Source organism: Drosophila suzukii, chromosome 3, assembly GCF_043229965.1.
Source record: "Drosophila suzukii chromosome 3, CBGP_Dsuzu_IsoJpt1.0, whole genome shotgun sequence".
Taxonomy (NCBI): domain Eukaryota; kingdom Metazoa; phylum Arthropoda; class Insecta; order Diptera; family Drosophilidae; genus Drosophila; species Drosophila suzukii.
This window is the reverse complement of record NC_092082.1, coordinates 63,729,809-63,746,891: the sequence shown is the minus strand read 5'-3', so window position 1 is coordinate 63,746,891 and position 17,083 is coordinate 63,729,809. Positions and strand designations below refer to the sequence as shown.

At 39.3% G+C, this 17,083-nt stretch overlaps 2 protein-coding genes across 3 annotated transcripts in view; both read left to right on the top strand.

Annotated features, from left to right (window-relative positions):
- Window positions 1–2,047: 2,047 nt before the first annotated feature.
- On the top strand, window positions 2,048–2,993 carry LOC108014370 (uncharacterized). Its single transcript, XM_017080462.4, has 3 exons — window positions 2,048–2,353; window positions 2,718–2,769; window positions 2,835–2,993. Exons 1-2 carry the CDS (start codon window positions 2,198–2,200, stop codon window positions 2,739–2,741), a joined length of 180 nt encoding a protein of 59 aa, XP_016935951.1. The 5' UTR covers window positions 2,048–2,197; the 3' UTR covers window positions 2,742–2,769; window positions 2,835–2,993.
- Window positions 2,994–3,659: 666 nt separating this feature from the next.
- The window catches only part of side-III (sidestep III), a 106,814-nt gene continuing 93,390 nt past the window's right edge, over window positions 3,660–17,083 (top strand). The window contains exon 1 of one of the 2 annotated variants that reach the window (XM_036819043.3): window positions 3,660–4,158. The gene's annotated coding sequence lies outside the window, so the exon portion shown is untranslated. Of the gene's footprint in view, window positions 4,307–17,083 lie in introns of both variants that reach the window. The other variant, XM_036819042.3, reaches the window with a different exon arrangement.

Here is a 17,083-nt window from a genome sequence, read left to right as displayed (position 1 = left end):
TCGTGCGTTTGATGAAAATGTAACGCATTTTGCTCAGCCAGCCAGCGACGCACATAAATGCTAATTGGCTTAAATGTATGCGTGTGTGTGTGGGACTGTGTGGGGCGATTTGGTATTTGGGAAAACGTTTTTCTACCAGCCAGGTGTTCAAACTTAAACATTTTATAGTTCGGTTAATTGTCAAAGCAGTGGCAAGAGCAGCCGAAAGTAAAAGGGTGCGCCGAACATTTGATGACTCAATTATTCGATGGTTTTTGTGGTTATCCTGCGGGACCATAAGGTTGGGAAGGGGTCTACAATGATGGTACACTGTGGGAAATGCCCCCTCATAAGTAAAAAAAAACTTGTATGTATATAATTGGGATTAAAATATCTTCAAAGGGACATTTTAAATTATTAATAAGTAGCTATTACAATTATTTGGCCATATTTATGTTCGCATAGCAAAGTCTCGAGAGCAACCTATAATTTATTTATTTATTTATTCTCAGGTTAATATAATATAACATTTTAGAGTAAAGTATAGAAAACCCCTAAAAATTAGTAATGTTAATTCTTTTTAGCAAGAACTTAACTATTAAAACTTCAAATTGTAATAGAAAATAATCATAATATTGTTTAACAACAAATTTTTATAATTTTTAGGATTATTTTATAGAAATACTTTTCAAATCTTAATTAAGGAGATCATAGAATTTGACTTTGAGCTTGGCATTGGGGATTTTATATTCACATTTATCAGTGTAAACTGTGATTTTTCCAGATGAGGTCGGAACCGTTTAGGCAGCTGTCGCACTGATTAGCATGACCTCTACGTGATGCCACCCCCTGAAAACTGGGGGTGGACAAAAAGAGCTCTGAAGAAAATTGAAAACAAGTGAAATAAAGTGATTGGCCATAACATTTGCGCGTACGCGTGCATTTTCCACTCTACGAGCTTGGCTTTTCCGTTTCCTTTCGCATTTCTCGGCCCGCCTGTGCCTTTGTGTGCCACAATTCTATGCTATTTTTATGTTTATCTGCTTCACTCCATTACGACTTTATGCTCTTTAGCAGACAATCAACATTGTTGCCGCGCCACCCCAAAACAGCGCCCACTTTCCACCCCTGGGGGCATGCTACAAGGGCACCGCTTGCCGGGCGGACAATGCCCGTGCGAAAAATGCAAATTGCGAGTGGCGGAATGAAGTGAATGGGGCGTCGAATGACGGAATGAATGAATGAGTGAGTGATTGTTGCTGGGAGCCAGACATTTAGAGGAATTTGCGCTGCGCCGCCTTGATAAATAGCAACGCTTGGCCTAGCTTCACTTGGACTGCCTCATATGCCATAATTTATGCAAATTAATTTATAAAAAATATATACCTACTTGTACAGCCGTCTATGGCACGGACATATTTCATGCAAGTGCGACAATTTTCCCGCAAGTACGTAAATATAGTGCGCCTTAAAGTAGACTCATTTATATGGCTTTATGCTTTATGCGTAATTTCAGGCGCTGACATTTATGATGTATGTTCACAACAGCAGCATTCAAAGAAGTAGACTTTCCAAATGGGCTTAAAATTCAACACTATAAATCAATACAGTTTAACTAAAGCGTTCTTTCTAAGTTCTATAAACCGTAGCTTCCTAAGTATAATTTTGTATGAGGAAGACTGTTGTTTCAACAAAGTTCAATATTCTTAGGAAGCATCCAAAAAGTCAAGTGGCTCTAAAGTGTCAACAAAACTTAAAATAAAAGTTTTTATATATTTAACTATAAGCTAGAAAATGATTTACTTATGTATTTGTAATTTGAAAACAGCACTACGTTTTCTTAATTAATAACTTTATTGCAATAAAAAAATAATTGTATTCTAATCTGTCGGTCTTTAAATGCTTAATATACAATTTTTCATTTCATTGCTCCTATTGTTATAGGCACAGGTGTAAATACATTTATGAATCTTCAGTTAAGTTGCCGTGACGACTGACGAATGACTAGACTGCCCTGTGGCCTCTGACTGAAAGTCAGACTCAAAGTCAGACAGGTATTCGTTTGCCTGGCTGAAACTCGTCATGTGAATTTGATTCCCCTTTCTTCGCATCTAGTGGGCGACCACATTAAATTCATCCAGAGTGTAATATATAAATTTCAGAGCTTAAAAATTGTATTGGCAATAGTCTCTAGAAATATTTGTACAACAGCGCGAAGATGCCCGAGAAACCAGCAGCGAAGTCACCTCCGAAGACCCTGACCAGCATCAAGGGGACCAGGCCTTCCACAGCCTCATCCAACCCCACCTCCAACAGGAACAGACCCACAGGAACCGGAGTGGTTCGACCCCCATTGCCCAATACACATGATAGGGTAAGGCGATATAATCATTTGGAAAATGGGTATATGGGAATATATTAATCACTATATCTTAATAGGAACATTTGTCGATGTCTTAGCAAATCGAATTTTGTCTAATTGCAGTTTTACTGTTGTCTCTATGAAGTAGTAATGCGTTTTATCCTTAATAATTTTGTCTCTGCAAAATAGAATGATTATATTATAACTATTACCGCATTTAAAAATTATTTTTTTACTATTGAACAAAGCAGTAACATTTTTAAAGTAATAGAAGTCCGGTAATAACATTTTTTTATCAGAGAAAATGTATTATATATTTTTTATTTTATTTTATTTTGTTTAATTATCCCTAATTTATTATTTTTAAATTTTATAGATTTGGAAGATCATGAAGATGTAATGCCATGAAACAAAATTACTTTTAATGGGTAATAACTTCAGCAGCTATAAACACTGATGGCTGAGGTAATACAACAATTGAATTTAATTTTAGGTCTCCAAACGGAATCCACACTTTTAAATCAAGATATTCTTTTTTATTACAAAATGCATTTGATTAAACGAAATCTTGAGCTTCGACAGTGCTGAATAAAGCGAGAAAGTCCCACAAAGGAAACTACTCTTATAATTCCTTGATTTGCTGACTGGAAGTTGGTCGAAGCGCAGGCGCTGGTTTTGGAAGAGAAATGGGGCTTACTTATATTACAGGGTTATTTTCCCTTACACTCTGACTTTTTATCGCAGTGCCTGAAGCTGGTTTAGAGGTAGAAAATATTTAAGTCAATAAGAGCCTTAACTGGTATTATTTTAACTATAAGGAGCTTATTGTAAATGTCAAGAATCTTGACTACTAGCATTTTGAGCATTCATAAAGTGTTGCAATACGTAATTGGGGGATATCTATTATTTTATGTTAAGTATCTAAGAGTATGAATTTATAAGGATAAAAATAAGAGGAACGCAATCTAAACAAATAGATATAACACAAATGGGATATTTTAATATATGAAGTAAGGGGAAATATCCTAAGTACTACGTTTTAAAAGCGTCCTGCAGGCAGGACCAGAATGCAAAACAGCTTGGGATAGGCCCACTTCCCAGTTCCTTAAATGCAATTTAAACCAAAACAAACTCAAACGGCCGAGACTCTCTCGCCGAGCTCGTGGCATTTTACTTTCATTCGGTAATTGAGTGGAAACGAGGCGGTCCTGCGACGAAGGACTCGCCCGACGAGCGAAATGTCCCCGAGATGGAATCGACCGAGCAAAGGACATTTTGGTGCTCGGCTGCGTTTTTGCCAATGCCGTGGCTCAGTTTCGTATTCGTGTCGGAACGTGGCGCTACGGTCTTCTGCCCAAGGATACGCGGAGTCCAGTCCGTTGGAGGAGCAAACGCGGCGCGTGGAACCCACAAAACAAATCGAAAAAAGAAGAAAAGCAGCAAAAGCACAACCGATTCGCTCGAGTGTGCCCGTGTGCGAGTGTGTGAGTGCCGAGTATCTGTGTGCGTGGATCGGTCCTGTGCTGTTTGGGGCCGTTTAATTTTATTAGCGCCCCGCGATGCGTCATGAAAATCGCAGGCAAAACACAGAAATACAATAAATGAAAAATTAAATATTAATTAAATTCCGCATACGAATCTCGCGGCGAGTGCTGCGATTCCGCTGATTGAAATGTTAAATAGATATTAAAAATTGATGGTGTATTCTGCCGGATAAGTTGCCCCCCTGCGTACATACATATTGTGCATTGTGCATTGTATATTGTATATTGGCATCTTGGCCATCGGGTGTGCGTGTACATGACTTTATTAAAATTGTAAGTCCCCAACTCGCGCGTGTTCTCACACATTGTTTGTGGACTCTTGCGACCGCTCCAGATTTCCTTCCCATTTGTTGTTGCACTTATCGCGATTACCGCACGGAGCGCTCCACCTACTTGCCACATCCTGCAACGTCCTCGAAAAGTGCGTACGAAACGGCAAGTTAATTAAGTTTTGGGCCTGCATATGACAAATCCCGGCTTAAGCCGACTTTAATTAATAATACAAGCACGGAATTCTTTAATGTTTATCGCCTTGTAGTCGATTTAAATGGCTGTTGCGGGCGCAAATATATTCATGGAATCTTTCTGCGTGCTGCACTTAATTGCATTTAACTGGCAATTAATTGCCTGAGCTGGGAAATTGGTTACACACAAGCCAGGGGGTTCAATTATTTTGTGTGTGCCTTTATATCAATTTCTCAGCTTAAAGTCCCATTCAGAAAATGTGAATGGGAATAGGATTATCATCCGAACCAATGCATGAAAATATTTGAAAGCCAGCTCAACAATGCAGGATTCTTTCTGTTGAAAAATATTAGATGAAGCTTAAAAAAGTGTATTTTATTTTTGAAGCCAAAAACACAGCCAGCTCAATTCATTGAAATAAAATTTGCTTGGACAAAGGCAAATTTCCAGCTGTCGGCAGAAAAATGATAAAGAAATGGCCAGATACCAGCATTTGACCAAAATTTATGGCCCGACTCTAAAGCAGAGTGGTTCAAGCCAGTTAGTCCAGGCATAAAAGCTCCTTACAACAAGCCAAAGAGTACGCCAGGAATCCGGGCCTAAACTCAACCGCACAGATAGGCCGACAGACAATCAGCAAGTGGGCTTATTTGCGAGAGCCGGGGTAAGCATTTTGGCCAGGCATTCGGGATCTGCACTTACCTATCTGCGGTGGCAGCACGTTTTATAATATTTATGCATGTCCCTGCCGACAGGATATGTGCACTCATAGGGGTCTGGGGTTTCAAGGGGTTTCGGGTTTCGGGGGTTCGAGGGGCTCCAAGGGTTAACCAGGGTGGAGGGCTAAAAAATAAACCAACAGGCAGCGTGGGCCTGGAGTGTGTGTAGAGGCACTCTGACATTTGCCAAAAGTAACACTCCAGTCTGAAGTGGGCCAGGGCATTCGAAGCGATGCATATCCGAGTGGTAGGCGCATCCGAGAATTACATTTAACATTATTTTACTTGGCAGGGGCTAGGCAAACAAACACAGATACAGGCGAAACAGAAGCAGGCAACAGATGCCGCAACAACAAAATTAACGAAATAAAAACAGGCCAAGGAAAACAAAACAAGTGCAGTCAGAGAACACGCACAAAACGGTCGACTTGAGTTCATGTGGGATGGAATTAACCCATTGTTTAATAGACGTTACTTTTTATTTTTCCTAACTCTTTCTCAAAAATATTTTTGAATTTTTTTTCACGTAAAAATGTTAATTCATTGGATAACTGTTAAATATTAAATCTTTATTAATTTTAAATCAAAATGTAATGTTACAAAGTAAAATATTATTATTAATAGTATTCTTTAGCAAGACATGAAATGAATTTTACAAAATCTTTAATGTAACTTATGATTTTTGGTGTTTAAGTAAGATTTTAACTTCTTGCAATATAATAATAATAACAATCAAACAATAACACTATTTTTATTTTACTTCCAACCGTTCTATAAAAGTAATGCAGTTAATGTCAAGAGGTATGCAAAACTTCTTCATATTATAAACATCTTTTAAAACTACATTTAGAAGTTTGTAAAATGGTAGTAATTTTCCCAGCTGTATACCAGCTCCCAAAGTCAATGGATGTTTTCCGTTTCGTTCCTGAGTAATGGGTTAAATGTGAATGCTGGCAGATAGCTGAGCAGAACATCTCGACGCCCACTTGGCTGTTGGCTTGTTTACACAAGCCCAACATTTTTGACAGTGCCACTCGCAACAAGAGGAACATGTGGAGCAGCTGCGGGAAAAGATTGATCCTTCGCCGCTGCGAAGCGAGGGAAAGGAAAAAAAGAAAGGGAAAATGTCGTCCAATCCCTGGCGATTCCCTTGGTCCTTGACTTTCCTTTGAACTATCGCAGTGGCCGAGACCGTTTGTTTTGCTTATTCCCCATTTGTTGCTTGCTTACAGCTGTCCAAATTTATTACGGCCAAAACAAATCGGTAAACTTTCTATGCCAACTTGCAGCAACTTTCACGTACTGCCCCTAGAACGCAGTGTTTCCCTGTGCACTCGCTCCTGGTTTCGTGTTGGCCTTTTGTCATAAAGCTTAACACGTAAAAATGTTATTGTCCGATGTGGAGTTGTGTGGCTTATGCTGATTTGTGTTGACCCAGTAAGCTTGCAGTGCCAGTGGCAATGGCAACGGAAACGAACCAGAATCGGAAAGAAGTATGGACGTTTTATGGTCGTAAGGCTGATTTAGGACTCCCAAGTGAAAGCTTTAAGGTCTCGGAACCGGAGAGATGTGGGTTAGACGTCGAAAGGCGTTGCATATCCGGGCCCCAATTATTGGGGTGCTCATAAAATGCTGCCCTGCATAGAGGGTTTTTAAGGGAAATTTAGAGTAAATAATTCCATTTGGTTGAGTTTGGGGAATTTGATTTGAGTTAGTCGAAGCCCAGTCTACTGCAAACGAATCCATTTTTTCATAATAAAATAACTTTGGGAATTTCGGCTAATGAAATAAATTCCGAAAGTAAATTTCAGCACGTAAAAAATGTTTGTTTTTTATTTTATGTTTTTGAGTTGGTCTAAATTGAGTTCAATGTTAATTTGCTTAAAGTAAAAAATCTGTTGTGGATACAGAAATCTAAAATTTTGCCTTTTATGCCAAAACAATTCACTTTTAAAATATACTAAAAATTGAATTGAATAAATTGAATAAAAAATCCTCTGCCAAATTTATGGAAACCTTAGCTTCATCAAATCAATTTAAATTATTAACTTGATTGCCATAGCCAATGAGGCTGTTTTAATAGATCACATTAATTTTTCTAAACAATAATACATTACAAATGCCAATTTTTTGGTTTTTAAACAAAAATAGTAAGGTTAGAAAATTTGTAAATGTAGCTGAATGTTTAAATTTAATCTGTCCATGAAATATGTTACTTTTGCTATAAATATCTCCATTGAAGTTACAACCATATGCCTTTATGATTCGAGTTCTGTCAGTCCTTCAGAACACTACAATTACATGTTCAGGAAATACTTCAGGATAAATTTGGCTGGAGCGAAATTCGAAACAATAAATAGGAAAGCCCCGTTCAAACCGAAAGAGTTGCTAACTTAAATAATAAACAACGGCTGACGTAATGGCGGGCACTTAACCCTTATCGAGTCCGAAGTTAACCTGTAATTGCGGCACTTGGGCTGTTAACTCCCAATAAGTCCGGCGAAAGCGTTTCGACCCGCTCTCGCCGGGAATTACACTTCATTTGCCTAACCAAACTGGCCCCACAGAGTTTTCGCCCGGAGTTTGCGCAAAGTTTTAACTCTTATCTGTTGTCTATCAGGAAATTTTATGCGATTTTGTTTACCTATTTTAATGAGAACCGAAAAATGCTCGCACCAAAGCGGCGATGAGCGAAAGGAGACGGGAAGGAAAGCACACACCACCGCCTGTGTGTGTGAAAAGTGGGAAAAGCGGGAAAAGCCCTGGCGAAAAACCAGGTCAAAGCAAACAGAACGAAAGGGCCGAAAATTTATGCAAAACTCAAAAAAACAAAACAAACCGGGAGCGGCTGGAAAAAAGGCACGAAAGTACACACACATACATATGCGATGCAAGGACCATGTCCGAAGGGAAGGTGCGAGTGTGGTCGTGTGTGCTCGTAGGTGTGTAGAAATGGCGTGTATTGTATCAAATTTAAATGCACAACAGTAAAATAATGAATTCCTTTGTTTGTATTTGCATCTGTGCCTGTTGTTGTTGATGGGCGCGTTGGAAGACCAAAATACAAAACACAAAACACAAACCAACCCAACCGAGCCGAAAAACAAAACAATGAAAACGAAAGAACACACACGTCACTGCTACACGGAAACAAATTGTGTCAAAGGTCAAACAAGCATTTTCGAGCCTCTTCTCCCTTGCATTCTTGCCAGCATTTTCAACTTTGTATCTCTAGATTTTTAGATATATTCCTTTTGAACTCTAAAATCTTGTTTTCATTTCAAAATGTACAAGTATCAACATGTATCTGAGCGTCATTGCTTGTAAATATGAGGTTTTTAGCTATTTATTGCCATCTTAGGAACAGCTGGAATAAAAATGAAGTCTTTTTAATCTGAGATATTTAAAATATTAAGTCGGTGCCTGTTAAATACTGGTACAGACCATTTTTCACACTTGAAAATATGACACCTTCGAAAGAACATACCATTTAGAATTTAAAATGAGTAGGTATTATTTACTAGCGAAAACAAACAGTATTAGCCGACATGTATTCTAAATTATTATTATTGTATAAAGATTGATGGCTGCCTCTGTAAACTGTTTTTTAATGTGTACAAAATAAAACTCAAGTTCCTGCTGCAAATATATTTACAGCTGCGGAGATGAAAAGGCCAGATGGAAATTAAGCTTATATGGAAATTAATGTGTGTACAGTGAAAAGTTTTTCTGCTGTTGCACGTGTCCGACAAACGAAAATTTACTCGCAACAGTCAACAGTTAGTGCAAAAAGCAGTCGGCCACCCAGACAGTGCTGTCGCTCTAGCCGTTTTTAAGAACCAATTTTTAACTACGTTTTTACTTCCAATTTGTATTATTAAGAGTATGTGAATTTTAATCAGGTGAAGGTATACAGATAATAAATTAATTCATTAAGTCCTTTTTTTGTAATGTGTGATAATGATATTATCAAAGATAAATGCTTAAGCCCGTATTTGTAAGTTGTTTTTTTTGTTACGGATATTTCAACATAAAAATACAAAGTGAACGAATATGTTTTTATTTAAGCTATCACAATTACTTCAGACACATATTGGAGGCAACCTCTGTAATGTATGACTTAACTTCTATAGAAACATCCTAGTAAAGAAAAGTCTTGCCTTGATGACCTGTCCCAATATAGTTCCCTTTACCCTCTATACTTTTGGCTTGCTAATTGCACGCCTTTTGTGTGGAAATGCAAAGAGCAATTAAACTTGTATTCGCCTGCGAAGGTTGTTCCATAATTGCATGGCTAGGACCACAAAGCAAGGAATTCGAGGAAAATTATAATTTCAAGCCCTAATAACGCGGCAAGGTGTAAGGTAACGAAAAACGCTAAGTGAGGGCGTGTTTCGGGGGGCGTGTCACGGGGTTTGGCTATAACTCAAGTCAGTTGGGGTCGGGCGAAAAGGGCGGAAAATAGATCTCAGCTCGGGTTGGATTTTCGGGGCGGAGAGCGGTTTATGGGTTTATGGAAAAATCCTTGCCTACTTATCGGGGCTGAACGGAATGCTAAAATTAGCACGTGTGGCCCCACATCTAATGCCTATCAATAAAACATTGCGCAGGGCTCTTTCCAGGTCATCATTTCGAACTACTCCTTCCAGCCACTGTTATATTTAGCTTATTCTCGGCAGTTTATGTGGCCGCAAAGTGCCCCTTCCCCCGGCGAAGTTTGCAGTACAAATACAAGTTAAAGCAAATAATGCACGGCAAACATTTCATTTAAACAATCAACGTCAATGATCTGTAAACAACAATGAAAAGGGTTTTTACTACCGTCGAGCATTTCGAAGGAGGCGTGCACATGCATACATCATACAAACCAGCCAAGACAACTCCCACACACTCACACAAGGACGGCCATTGTGCCGGGCATAAACACACACTTTTAAAACACATCAAGCATACGCCGTGTATGGCATGGTTGTATGGTATGTGGTTGTGCTCCTGCGGGGTGTGAGCCCATTTGATATGAAGGTAGCTCGCGGGTTACTTTCGGTCTACAAACCGTGAAAATGTTTTATTCAGCAGCAACCAAACCAAACTAAATAGAACGAAAAAAACGTGAGTCTACAAGCAGACAGTTTTCAAAACACTTAAAGAAAAGGAGCTAAAGTTGAAAAGAACTAAGTTTTGGATTTGATTGGACTTAATATTTTTGTATGTGTCATAGAATATAATGCGAAACTTGACGAGTTGAATGAGTACCTGAAACTAACAACATCAAGTAAAATAAATGTTTCCTTCAACTAATTGTTCTGTAATAAGTTGTTCGTTCATTTAAAAAAAAACATTTTTAATTCAAAGAAATCACTTTTTGAAATATATTTTTTGATGTTTTAGTTTAAAACATGAATTCCGAAATGTATAACTTTTTAGAAGTACTTTTTTCTACCAGTGCACCCAGATACTAAAGTAAGCCACAAGCTACAGCAGCGGAATACAACAGGAAAAGTTTCCGCCTTCGATGTTTTGTTGGGTTATTCATTTATTTTTTGTTTGCTGTTCTCAACTCCAACACATGCGGCTAACAAACAAGAGCGCATAAAATGTGACTTCACCAGAAATAAATAAGCCAAAGCGCTAAAAGCATTTGCCAGCGGCAGTGGCCCGCTTTCACAGAGGTGAGAAACCGCCGAGAGGGCTTTAGAAAATTGTCCATGCTAATTATTCGAGGACGCTGGCATGGTTTAAACTTATAACAACCAGACACGAGTTTAATTTTAAGTGCTAGTCTAGGAAGTAATTCAGTTTGGTTCATTAGAGCGACTGCAGCAGGCTCACACATGAGACTTGCAGCTACGTAAAATTGACAAACAAGTTTTTGGGCGCTTACTTAACACCAAAGCAAACACATGTTTACAGCATGTTGCATATACATACAAACACCCTTGGAGAAGAGACTCTCGAACAAAGTCTGGCGCATATAGCAACACTGAAAAAAATTGATTCCAGGTTTGTCTATTGTAGACATAGGTGCATCTTTGACTACCAAAGAAATGTACGAAAATGAAATTTTATTTTAAAGTCAATTCAATTTCAAAATTGATTTTTTATCTAGGGTTTTTGTTTATTTTTAATAGTTTAATTTTAAAGATAGAATGGTATTTAACTTTTATTATATTTTAATGATGATACCATATAAACTGGTATCTGACTTATATTATATTTTAAAAATGATGTGATATCGATATTATCATTATATATCGACACTAGTTTCTTTGAAAAGGTTTTTTCTCAGTGGACATCAAAAAATGCTCAAGTAATTATTAAGTACTGCTCTTTGCGGTAACCGAGGAAGGGCCGGGTCCCATGTTGCACTTTTCTCTACTTATGGCATGTTTGCAAGGGTGTTCGAGAGACTTGTGGCATTTTTTGCTCCTCGGGGCGTATGCGCAATATTTTTGAGGGCAAAAGTCGCAGCCGCATTGTCAACAAACTTGAAGGATTATCAGAGTCAACAAATGTTGAGGCAACTTAAGACTGGCAGCCTGGCTGGCTGGTGGCTGGTGGCTGGTTGGGCGGTTGGCAGGGCAAACAAGTAGAGCTGGCCAAGATGCCCACTAAACTATTCAAATATGCACTTGCGGCCCAAACATTTGCCTGGCCAAATTCAATTTCCAGCAGCTGCTCTCCTCTCGAGGTATTATTGAAGTTTCTCCTTTTTGGCCTGACTAATAATTTAATTTTGTTGTAAATATTCTTGCGGTCATTTGTTTTAAATTCAAAATTAATTTCATTAATTTATTTGAGACCATAAATTGCCAGTAAAGATATGCCGACCGAGCCTTTGGCCAATTCGCATTCACAATTACATTGCATTCACATGCACAGGCATTTTAAAAAGCCTTCCATACGAGCCGAGTGTGTGCGTTGGCTTGTCCGGCGGAGAGTTGGCAAAATTAGTGCTCGTTTTAATTGAGTTTGTTAATAATTCAGTAATGGCCACTACATTCCATCGGTCTCCGAGCCAGAGAGCTTTAGCCACATTCCGGGATGCGGACGTGGTAGTGGGCGTTGGTCAAACTGTTACATGCCAGCTGCCAACGAATTTCCAGCTGCCTGCCATATTCGAGTCCATTACAGTTGCGGTTAGGCTGGTAGATAGGGTTATATACTTCCCATGAAACGATTTAATATAAAATATCGTAGTCTATTATACTATGTGATTCATTATAAAACTCATTTTTTAAATAGGTATATTTTTATAATTACATTTTTCAGACTTCTTTTCACGCACAAATTGTCTAAGATTTATATTTTTAGCTAAGGCTTATGAATATAAAAATTTCTAAAATAGGCTTCCTCTTCTTTTATGAATAAAATATACCTATCAATTAAAATGATTGTATTTTAAAAAATAATTCTCTATGGCAATTATTTTATTAGTAAACGGAATTCATTCCAAATACTCTTTAGTTAGTTTGATTTTAGCCCACGTATTAACCCAAAAATCTTTAAAAATTACGTCGACTGGGACTTTCCTTGGAACGCCTTCCACTGCTATCACCATGACCGCAGCTGTAAGTCCTTCAATATCCTTACATGTAACTGCAATTGCCGAGCATGTGTATGTGCGTGGGAAAAACTAATTAACTAGTTTTGCATTTGGCTCATTTCATTTGGCTGCGCTCTGAGAGCTTTTTATGATTTTGATTAATTTTCAGCCATAAATATTTATGCAGCCAGCTTTATTATTCCGCAGCTGCTGGGCGGGCTGAGGGCATTTAGTTTAGCTCCAGATCCCGCCTCTCAGACGCACAAAGCAACCAGGCCAGCCAGTCAGCCTTTAATGTTTTCCGGGTCAGTCACAGTCACTCACTTCCCTTGAGCTCGTTGTCGGCACTTTTGTTTGTCAGCATGGACGATGACACCGCCGGACGACCAGACACTCAGACGGCCGGACGGAGAGGGTCGACCCGGAGGACGGAGGACGGAGCATGGAGCACCGGGCCAAAACGGAACAGAGGCCAGGGAACAGGCCATGCCAGAGCCTCTGGCTGCGCTTTTTACATGGGAAACCGGCAGCACAAGCCGCTTCACTGGCACCCACATGGAGCGAAAAACATTTTGTGTTCTTAAAAGGCAACTATTGCATTTGAAAATCCTGTAAGCCACACATTTTTACATAAAATATGGTCGCAAATATTTAAAATATTTCTAATATTTCTATATAACCAAATAGTAAAAAGTAGTACATTTTCCCTTTTCATAATTTCTTACAAATTTGGCAAAAATAATAAGCAACATAGTTTGTGGGAGCCTCTTTGGATTTAATAATGTTATAATTGGCTGAAATAAGATTAAGATGATTGCCTGAAATGCCAATTAAAATAAGTGTATTTCATTTCGCTTTGAGCTATGTATTTTACACATTTTACTACACTTTATTGCAGAAGCAAAAGGCAATTGTCCAATAAAAATAATATTAAATTGGTTAGTAAGAACCTAATTGCAAAATTTAATAACATCATGTTGTATAGTATTTTGATAGGGCTACTCCCGGACTAAGGCTGGCACTGTACCCCCTATTTTTCTCAGTGCCCGGCAGACAAAGAGGCTGTCGGTCCGTCGTGGTGCTGTGCACTTGGGCGACTAAGCTGCATCAGCTCACTGGGCAGCAGCTGCGACTCGGGCCGCTGGAGCCTCCTCTGTTGACAAATAAGCAAAGGCCGAGGGCCGCCAGTCTGCCGCCCACTTTTCATGCGGACAAATTGAGCAGGACATTGAATTGTCAACCAGGGGCTACGCAGCAGCCCTTGACGGCCTGACGAACACCCCCCACCTCCGAAACACCCACTTTTCAGTTCCCAGCCCAAGCCCATACCAACTGGCAACCCCAGTGAAAAGTCGCTGTCTCTCTGCGGGGGGTTGATTATATTGTTGACGTTGATGTTGATGAAGCATGATTTGGATTTTCATCTTTATTGCATTATACTTAAAAACTATTAGCGGCCATCCAACGGGTCCACTAGCTGCGCACAGTGCTATCAGGTTGGCTATATTACAGAAAAATAGGGTATTTCTGGTCCAACAAGAGAGTTCGATTTTGTTTAAGTTTTCGATATATAAATATATCCTGATGATATATGAATACAATATTTTGTATTTTATTTGCGATTTATAATTTGTTTTTAATAGAGTCTTGGTTCAGAATTTTAAAATATAGAATTTGAAACTACCAAGATTTTTATGGAACCTGAAAATGAGGTACTATGAGATTTATAAATCTTTTAAATTTAATCCATTATTTATTTTTATATAGAAATACCAAAGCCGTAACATTTTAGCTGTTTCCACTGCTCAGTTCCAGCAACTCTTTGGAATATAAAGCGGGAACTGTGTTCCTGACATGATTGCATTAGCCGCGAATGGACCGAAGTCTAGACAAACTACTGCTAAGCCGGTCCCTCAGTTTGTTGCGTGGCCTGTTAAGTGATTTATGTGATTAGTCGCGTCGCCGGGCTTAATGCAGATGAATGATGCTGTTGAAAAATTGAGAAATCAAATGATTTCACTGGCAGGCAGTCGCTGTAATTTACAAGCTGATAAAAAGTGGCACTTAAGGCGACTGCGAAACGCTCGTTAGCCTGCATTCGGTGTGTATATAAATTTAACCAGCCAGAAAATAGCGCCCGATAGACAAATGGCCAAGGGCTCCGTGTTCCCAAGTTCCCAAGTCCCCTAACCAACTCCCGTCCGAGCGACTTATCTGCAAGTTGAGCAGCTTGGAGCACAAAATCTTGATAATGGAAAATTTATTAATCCCATCAACGACAACAATAACAATAAAATGTAAACAAATGACTGACAGCGAGCAGAAGCTCTGTGGGAAAAGGGGTGCCCACTGCTTATGGAGGTGTTGCACGACAGTCGAGTCCATTGATACAAATCAAATCGGCCATTCCAGAGTTTTATTGCGTTCGAGGAACTATGAGTTACGGGTCGAGTGAGTCCTAATCAGGTGGCCAGGGGTGCTTTTTATTGAAAATGTACATTATTCCAACACGCAAAGGTGGCCATTGTTTGGCTTTGATTTCCATTCGCCATAACGATGATGATAACGACGTTGATACACCGCATTCCGTATTGGGCTGTCAGTAATAACTCAATTGGCCAGATCGATGGCGTTTGATAGGAATCCTGGGCCGGGGATTCGAGCTGTGAATTGATGTTCTATAGTTTGGGTGGTGATTATCTAACATTTTATTGCGGCCCATGAGGGCTCATTGTTGGGATTTGTGTGTTTAATCGGAGGGCCAATTAACTAGGACCAGCGAAATGCGGGCCAGAATGCTTGACAACCTGAGCGGGCCGAAAAAAGCAATTTAGCAAGTGTCAAAAGTGGCCAATTTACTTGTTACTCCTGGCTTTTGCGCCCCAGAACTCCGACTCCCTGCTGTGTCAACAATGAAATCGGTGAAATTGGCTGGAAGTCCATCAAAAACCCGCTTAGAGAGGCGAACGGGAAACAAAGTTGGAATGAAATGAAACTTTACCAACTAATAGAAATGGTATTATTTGTCTGGGGGAACTCCCAGGCAAATGAAATATGAGGGGCCCCAAAAGTTGAGAGTTCCCAAAGAGCATTGAGTGCCCGTTTTTTCGGTTTGCTTTGTTTGTTAAATCAACAATTTGCTTGTCCCGAAACTTCATTAATTAAACATACCCACTATCCGATCTAGAATTGATTTGCGACTCTAACCTTGAGCAGTCGAGATTGTTCATCCAGCCGCATCATCAGTGAATCAGCGAGCAACCCCTCCGTTAAATTCTGAAATATTGAACTTTGCCACTAATTAACATTCACGCACCTGCAGTATCCCGGTGCCCCAAGGCCCCGGTGCCCATCACGCCCTTCAGGTTGCGACTTAACTTTTCAGCGCACAGTTTATACAAAGTCATCTGGGAGCCCACCGTCTTGGCCCGGAATCAAAATAATTTAGTTGTTCGCCTGCAATCGATGGCGGCTGTCGGAAACTTTAAAACTTTCCCCAACTGTTTGCACAATATCGCATGTTGGCAGTTCGGCAGCGAAACTGCTGGGCTGGGTCACCACCTTAACTCCAGACGACATTTCGGACGCTATACTATTACAACAGTTCATCAAACTCGGAATCAGTGCACAGAGAGTACCATTGGGGTAAAATTAGGATAAAACTAAATACAAAATTGTAAAATATTAAATGTATACATTTATTGGTCTTTTAAACTTCCATCATCTCTATCTAGTAAGTCTAAAAATTATATAATGTCTTGGAGATCTATAATAATTTGGGATAATATTTGGATAATACATTGCTAGAATATTTTAATATATTTAAATATTTCAAAAAATATGAAAGCAATTATTCTTATTACATTCTATTATAATATAATATTTAAAAAGTGAATAGCATTTTAAATGTATAAAAGTATGCAACAATACATTTTCAACTCAGAGGTACAACGTATTTCTTAATCACTGCATACTTTTATACACCTATACTTACATTTAAGAGTTATTTTAAAGAACCCATACAATCCACCATGTCTTAAAGGTAATTTCGATATCGATTCTTTTCGCTCTGTGTCTCGAACTATATTTATAGCGAGGTATCGCTGTCGATGCCGACGTCCTCGCTAATGTAGATGTAAACGGGTAGCCCCTGGGACTCACTTTTATCAAACAGCCCATTGGGTATTTGGGCTGGAGCTTTGGTAAACTTTGCCCCTGCTCAGCTCCCCGGTCACCTCATCCTCACCTGAGCTCCCTGACGGTGGTTGGTTAGTTGGTCGGGGGCCTTTAGTCACTGAAAGTTTTCGCTTTCGATTTGCTGCTGCCTGCCCCCTTAACCATACCCATTTTCGTGCCAGGCCGTGGCCAAAACGCAAATTGTTGAAAGTTTGCACTAAAGTCGTTGATTTCATAGCTGAGAGGTGAGCTCAACTCGTTCAGAAAGTCTGCCAAAGTAGTTGACGTGAATCGA

Excerpts from the sequence above, each read along its gene's own strand:
- LOC108014370 (XM_017080462.4), top strand. The coding sequence starts at position 2,198 with ATGCCCGAGAAACCAGCAGCGAAGTCACCTCCGAAGACCCTGACCAGC. Across the intron at positions 2,354-2,717 it reads TGCCCAATACACATGATAGG|ATTTGGAAGATCATGAAGAT; the intron begins GTAAGGCGATAT and ends TAAATTTTATAG.